At 30.9% G+C, this 7,956-nt stretch overlaps 1 protein-coding gene across 1 annotated transcript; it reads right to left on the bottom strand.

Annotated features, from left to right (window-relative positions):
- Positions 1-1,404, bottom strand: LOC114163402 (aldose 1-epimerase-like). The gene is made up of 5 exons (XM_028047719.1): positions 1,233-1,404; positions 1,102-1,151; positions 904-1,027; positions 718-816; positions 1-623 (listed from the first exon to the last, which is right to left on the bottom strand). The coding sequence occupies exons 1-5, from the start codon at positions 1,402-1,404 to the stop codon at positions 1-3; spliced, it is 1,068 nt and encodes a 355-aa protein (XP_027903520.1).
- Positions 1,405-7,956: the final 6,552 nt, after the last annotated feature.

Below are 7,956 nucleotides of genomic sequence, written 5' to 3'. Positions count from 1 at the left end.
TTAGCAGCAAGCTGTGAATCTGTAAACCATGTAGTGCTTGTAGGTGTGACCAGGATGAACAATCTGTGATGGAAAATCTGGATGATTCACAGAATCAGGTAAACCCTGTGTCTCCAAAGCAATGCCACCATACCTATCATAAACAGCACCATCTTTACCCTTCGTAGCATTCAACATGCCACTCGTATAAAACTGCACACCAACTTGGTTTGACCACAACTCCAGTTTCCTCCCAGACACATTTTCTCTCACCGTCGCCACCCTCTGCAAGTGCCTAGAACTATTTCCATCCAGCACGTAGTTAATGTCATACAAACCAGGAACCTCGTTCACTCTGCTTCCAACCGTCCTCGGTTCAAGAAAATCATAAGGGGTGCCCTTCACAGATTCTAATTTTCCGGTAGGGATCAGGTTGTTGTCCACTGCAGTGATCTTTGAGCCAAAAATTTGAACTTCGTGTGACAGAATGTCACCACTCTTTTGGCCTCCCAAATTCCAGTATGTGTGTTGTGCCAGGTTCACTGGTGTGGGTTTGTCTACTGGCTTCGCAATCATTTTCACGACATATTTGTTTCTGCCGAGGAGCATGTATGTCACTGCTACTTCAACTCTTCCGGGGAACCCTAAATTTGTGATTCGAAGAGCAAAATAAATAAAAAAGTTAGCATTCAGATTATGTAATGTAGCAATAACTAAGTTGTCAAAGAATGTATATACCTTCTTCGTTGTCTTGACTGTCATAGGTAAATGTTATGTAACTGTCTTCCTTGTGGGCTTTCACTGTCCATATAACATCACCGAACCCTGTGAAACCACCTGGTATTTCATTCCGACAAATTGTTTTGTTATGTTTGTTATGTTTAATTTCATTATTGTTGTAAATGAAAAATAAAGTATGCATACCGTGGAGTGTGTTTCCGTGATCATTAGCAGGTAGGTTATACGTATGGTTGTGCAATGTAAACCGAGCATGTCCGATTCTATTTGCCACACGTCCGATAAGTGCTCCAAAGTACCATGAATCATTCTGCAAAAAGTTTCAACTTTATATACAAATTTCTAGGGTGGAGAAACATGTTTTTCTTGAGACTTTGATCATACCTTGTATTGCTCGATGTCATCGTAGCCGAGAGTAATGTCATCTAAATTTCCTGAGGAGAGAAATAAGAGAAGAAGCTATGTGATATTTGTTTAAAGAGCACAGATATTCGAAAACACAGTGTAAAACATACCATGTTTATCAGGAACTATGACGGAGACCACTGTTGCACCATAATTGGTCAAGTTCATCTTCAAATTTCCTCTCTTGAGCTGATAGAACCCTATCTCCTTTTCTTTTCCATGTGCTTGAGCAACAAGCAGAACCGCCAGAAGAAAAGAGAACGTGAGATAAACCTTCATCATCGTGTTCATGAAAAAAGTAATTTGTGCTAAACTTGGTTTTGTTGTTTTTGTGTAGTCCCACATCGGATACTATATATACAGAGAAAAAACAATAAAATCTAAACAGAAGGGTTAGCTGTTATTATAATATTAACTCCTACTTGTAAACCCTACTCACCAATTTTAGTAATACTTTATCGATTTAACGATATTCTAAAAAAAATACACCAAATTAAAAACTCATTTGATAATATAATAATATCTATTAGAATTTTAAGTTAACAAATAAAGTAAGTGCAGTTAAGATATTATTACTTTGTAATTTAGGTGTTTTTTTTAATGGTCTCAACATATTACTACTTTTTTTTTACCAATTTCGTATTTTATGTTTGAATAAGTTACACGAAATAACATGTAATTCTTCTGGTGTTTACTTTAAAAAAGAATCGTATTTTCAAAGGGATTTATTTTTATTTAACCATGGTTTTCAAAATTAAAACAACTTTGATTACCTTTTTATTATTTATATCCTTATCTTTTTTCAAATTTCTTTATCAGCCTCCGTATATGTATTTATTATAGTTTATAAATAAAAATGATGAAACAGAAAATCTTATAAATATTTTATTAGAATGAAAAGAATATATTACATTTATTTATTTCTTCAAAAAAAACAAATCTTAAGCGAAAGTTAATCTGGAATGTAGAGACTATACTCCTTATTCAATATAATATAATGCCACGTACAAAGGAAACGACTCAATTTAGTTGATTTTTTTAAGGTTATCAATATACTAAATTAATCTTCGTTACTAATGATTTTTAAAATTTTCATATCATTAAAAAAAAACAAAATCTAAAATTACAAAAACTTTAGTAAGAAAAGGATGAAGTTGATTGAGTTAACACGAGCTATGATGAAAACAAAATTTTAAAATTGAATAATTAATAATTAATTTAATTTTTAATATATTACATGAAATACTTTTTATAATTTATTCATACTTAAATAATTTTTTTATTTATAATAATAATAATGATAACACGAAATAACTAAATTTATCAAGATTAAGAAATGGTTAATATATGTTCTAAACTTATAAAAACCGATTTCCTTCTCATTTTCGCGAGAGCAACAAGCAGAGCCGACAAAAGATTTGAGATAATTAGTTTACTATTTATAAAATAAATAAATAAATAAATTTCATAATTTTATTATAAATATAATAATTATATAATTTAGATAAGTGTTTTATATTATAGTTTTAATATCGGATATAGTTTTTTCTTTTAGAAAAAATATTTGTGTATCATAAATTTAAAATTTATTATTTGTATTATTATTATTATTATTATTATTATTATTATTATTTGTTGTTGTACTTAGTATTACTGTTATTATTTTGTTTACTACACATTAATTATTGAAATTTAATTTACAAAAAATATTAAAATTATCCAAAAAAAAAACTAATAATATTAATTGATTAAATTATTAACCTTTTTAACTTATTAATATCGTATATTTGCGAAAAGAAGTTATTAAATAATATTTAATTTTGATATTACTTCTTATGTTATGATCTGGTTTCCTTCAAAAGTTTAATATCTATAACTATATATAAAGGAGATTCCCTCTTTGTCCACATTTTATAATTCCAACTTTACCCTTTACAATTTAATTATTTATTAAATTTTTAAAAATAAACAGTTACTTCTACAAGTTTTTATAAAATTATTTACTTATCTCCTTCTTTTTCTTCTCCTACTATTCATCAACAGTTATTTTTCTCATATTTTCTCTATACATTTCACTTTATTTTTTATAAATATACTTTTATTTTGTTTATTAACTTAATAACATTACAATATCATCAATTATTAATATAATTCAAAAAATGTGTACACACAGGCGTGATAGCGCCTGTGTTTACGCTAGTATTTCTAATGTAGATAGATAGGGATGTCAAAAAAATCCGTACCTGCGGGGCGGATAAAACTCACAACGGGTAGGAAATAAATATTGTAAATGGATACCCGCGGGTAACGGGTATGGATATTTTTAATACGCGCATGATAACGGGGTGGGTACGGGTATCATAGTATCTGTATCCATAGATACCCGTACCCGCTATACTCTAATTTAAATTAAAAAATTAAAATATTAACATATTGATTTTGAATGAGTTATTTTTTTATCAATTAGTTTTAAAAAAAATTCATTTATTTGTAATCTGTCATTCAACACTATTTAAATGAGTTATTTGAACTTTGTTTAAAATTTATGAATGCTATGTATTGTAATTTATTTGAATTTACGATTGAAATATGTTGTTAAATATTTATTTTTATTTTTTTGTAAATACTTACCGGTACCCTGTGGATATTAAAAAATTATGTGGATACCCGCATAACATATACTTGTGACGGATATGAATACTGGAACGAAACGGATATTTATCTAGCCGCCGCGTTGACATCCCTAGATATAGACATCCTCAATTGATTAGTAATAAATTGATTTAGAAGTATAGTAAACCGATAAAGGACTCCAAAAATATAAAATGTGTATTATATGTTTTATTGAGTTATTTGTAATAAACATGTATTATGTGGCTAGGGTTGTTAAATAAATACTAATGAAAGCAGTAGTTATCCACATTATTATGAGATAATAGAAAACCTGTTATCACAATAAAACAGGGTTATTGTAACAAAAATAGTTAATTCTTTGGAATGAAAAACATTGATAACGTATTCTTAATTTGATAACAAATAAAAAAAAGTATAATGTTTATATTAGTTACTAATGAAATGAATTTGTTTAGCTTAAGTATTAACACTAGGTTTATGGTCCATTTTGTTATAATTTATAAGTTACTTTCGGATTTGTACATGAAGTCAACTTGAAAATGATACAAAAAAGTTTATTTGATGATTGAAAATTTAAAATTGTTATGGGAGGAGAGAATTTAAGTATTTTCCAATAAATATTTTCATATGTATCCCATGTTATTTTATACAATTAATTATTTTTTTAATATATGCAACTTGTTGAATTATAGTGTAAAAGGTCCAAAAAATATCGTATATGTGAATAAAATATATAATATGATATGAGCATTTGAAACATAATAACAAAACAAAACACATTGAGATTGAAGATTTAAAAAAAAAATACTTTTATGTCGACTGAGAAAAAACCTTCAATATATATCAAAAATACTATTAACTAATGTTGAGATGTATATATCTATATAAAAAGAATATTTTTTTATGTCCACATTTTTTTAAAATTTTATCTTCTAAATAAAAGTTTTTTTAAATTAAAATAATTATTTTATTACTTTAGTTGTAACCATTTTTTTAATTTAACCGACCATTTTTAAACTTAATATTTTTTAATTATAAAATTATCTACCAAAATAAATAAAAACTATTTATAATAAAATTATAGAAATTAGTTATATTTAATTTTATAATTATAAAAATATATAATAATAATAATAATAATTTTATTACTTCTTTTTATCAAACTGTACGTGTCTTCACTTGTTGTTATAATGATATTTTAATTGATATATAATTCAAAAGGGAATAAGTAGTACATGATAAGATGAGTACCTGATGAGATGTAAACTATGTAATATATTAAATATTTTAATTTTTTTAGCTCAGAGTGTGTTTATTAATTTTTATTATGATGATCATATAACATGGAATAAATGTTGACCACCTAAAAATAAAATTTGAGCATGAATGGTTCAACAAAAAATGATATTAGGATTAATAAATAAAGCAACACTAACTTCTAGACACTTTTCAACCATAACTAGGACTATCTTTTAATAGGATGGTAAAAAAATTATATGTCATAATGCTAAACAAATATTTTTAATGAAAATTTATTTTTTTTACTCACGAACTTTAATTTTATCTACGATCATTTTTCGTAAATAAAATACAATTATTTAAGAAAAATATTTTATAGATAATTTTTCATAGATAATAAACAATTTTCAAATAATGAATAAATATGAATATTTAATTACTCTTTTATTTGTTGATAAGATCAATCACTAGTACAGAATTCTCATTTTACCTTGTCTTATAAGCCTCGGTTGGCCAGGAACCGAAACATATAATGGCGCGGTGGCATTTTTGCAATTAGAGCAAAGTTTTAGGCCTCGGTTCTCCAAATAACCGAAGCCAAAAAGGGGTATAGGCCCCAGTTCGCCCAAAACTGGTGCCAAATAGTGGTATAGGCCTCGGTCCAGTAAGACCCGAAGCCAAAAAGTGGTTGGACGTTAGCTGTTTGGCCTCGGTCCAAGGAGACCCGGTGCCAAAAGGGGGTCTATGGCTTCGGTTCCCCTAACAACCGAAGCCATAGGGTTTATTTAGGGTTCGAATTTCGCGAACCATTCTTCTTCCCCGCGCCTGCGCCTCTGCAACTCCTTCCCCTTGCTCTCTCTCTCGCGCGCTCTCTCTCTCTGCAAAGATGGCGTCCTTGTAGCATCCCACCGCTTCCCTTCAATCCAAACACGTTCTAATCCCAGGAAAGTCCCTTTCCCAGAAACCCGCGCTCACCGTCTCCTTTCCCCGCTCCACTTTCTCCGCCCTCAAGCTCAAGCTCGCCGCCGCCACCCACCGCTCCAACGGCGCCACGAGCGCTAGAATGTCAGCCACGGTAGCCTCCAGCTATGCCCAGACCCTGGCTGTACCAAACACTCTCCAACGCTACCGTTCCAGATCCAATTTTCGAAGGTGGGTGCTCATGCCACTACCCGCAAGGCATTGGTCGATGGCGATGGAGTCTCCGTGGTGTCGGCGTTGCTCGGTCCTTTTACTTCCCATGCGATTGGCTCCGAGGTCATTGGTGTTCTCGTGAGTTTGAACCTTGATTGTGAGTCCAAGAGGAATCTACTGCAGCCTGCAAGGGTTTCCTTGATGGTGGACATTTTGAATGAGGGTTCAATTGAGACGAAGATCAATTGCACGCGGCTGATTGAGACATTGATTGAAGGGAAGGATTTCAAGTTGGAGATTTTCAGGAGCCATAGTCTTTTGGTTGGGTTGATGAGGCTGGTTAAAGACAAGAGGCATTCAAATGGAATCTGCCCTGGATTGAGGCTTCTATCAGTGATGATTGCGGAGATGAGGTGGTGGAGAGGGGATCGTCGCCGAAGAAACTGATGGCGGAGATTTACCAGCAGGGCATCTGGAAGGTGGTTCTTTGCGATCGTGAAACTGGGTATATGGCACCGGTTTTGAAACAACTGAGGCATAAAAGTGGGTATATGGCTTCGGGTGATAACCGAGGCCAAAAGGGGTACATTTTGGTCTCGCCCCAATATGCCTCGGTTCCAGACCCGAGGTAAAATGTGAAAAATAATCGAGGCAGAAAGCCCTTACTGCACTGGTGAATACAAGTATCATATCATGATATCTTACCAATAGATATTATTATTGGTTAATAATTATTAGTGAATTTTATTTTAGTATATTTTTAAAATTCAATTGATTAAAATAAAATTATTAGTGAAAACATTTTATTAACGAAAGAATTATTTAAAATTTTATTTCACATATTTCTATTTTCTCATTTAGAGTTGAGGTTATTTGTGTAAAACATTATTTTTTTTATGATTGATATATTGGTACAACTCATTTAAATATATTTTTTTAAAAAGACTAAATTTATTTATGTTAATATTTTATGGGTTAAATATGTTTTGAGTTCTTAACTTTCAGTAAAATTTGAAATTAGTTCATTTTGAAAATTTTAGACTAATTTAGTCTTCCATCTTTAGAAATGTGTAAATTTAGTCTTTTTAACAAAATTTTGTTAAGTTTATTTGATGTTTCGTTATGTTTCATAATAGCATTTAAGTTATTTACAATGTTTGACACATTTGAAACGTCAAATAAACTTACACAAATTGGATAAAAAGACTGAATTCACGCATTTCTAAAGTTTGAAGACTAAATTGAGTCAAAGTTTCATAGAGGGACTAATTTCAATTTTCACTAAAAGTGAAAGGACCAACAATATATTTGTTAGGCTTACCAGCAGGTTTCTCATCCTTCCTATCCCAACACTGGTACGACATGTGGCTTGGTTTTCCACATTCAAAACAGTGAATCACCTTAGCTTTCTGATTCTTCCCATTGTCATCTTTGGAATATTTTTGTATCCACTCTTTTTGAATTTATTTCCTTTGGCTTTATATCTGTCTTTAAAAGCAACAGAAGATTCAACTAAGTTAGCCATAACTGAAATTGAAGAAACAAAATTTTTCTTATCTTTCAGACGATTAGCCTCACTTTCATATGACTTATTAGCTCATGGAGTGGCAAGTCCTTCTTTTTGTGTTTTAGATGGTTCCTGTAATCGCCCTATGAAGGTGGAAATTTTTCCAACAAAACATTATCCTGCATGACATCACACATTTTCATGCCTTCTTTGAGCACATCTACAACCAGGTTCTTATACTCGTGAATATGCTCCATGATGGGCTTGTCATCAACCATTTGGAACTCCATCCATTTTCCCACCACGTATTTCTTTCTACC

The sequence above is a fragment of the Vigna unguiculata genome, chromosome 9 (genome assembly GCF_004118075.2).
Source record: "Vigna unguiculata cultivar IT97K-499-35 chromosome 9, ASM411807v1, whole genome shotgun sequence".
NCBI lineage: Eukaryota > Viridiplantae > Streptophyta > Magnoliopsida > Fabales > Fabaceae > Vigna > Vigna unguiculata.
Note: the sequence above shows the minus strand (reverse complement) of the source record. Positions and strands in the feature narration are given on the sequence as shown.

Excerpts from the sequence above, each read along its gene's own strand:
- LOC114163402 (XM_028047719.1), bottom strand. The coding sequence starts at position 1,404 with ATGATGAAGGTTTATCTCACGTTCTCTTTTCTTCTGGCGGTTCTGCTT. Across the intron at positions 1,152-1,232 it reads CATAGTTCCTGATAAACATG|GAAATTTAGATGACATTACT; the intron begins GTATGTTTTACA and ends TTCTCTCCTCAG. Across the intron at positions 624-717 it reads CAGTCAAGACAACGAAGAAG|GGTTCCCCGGAAGAGTTGAA; the intron begins GTATATACATTC and ends TCACAAATTTAG.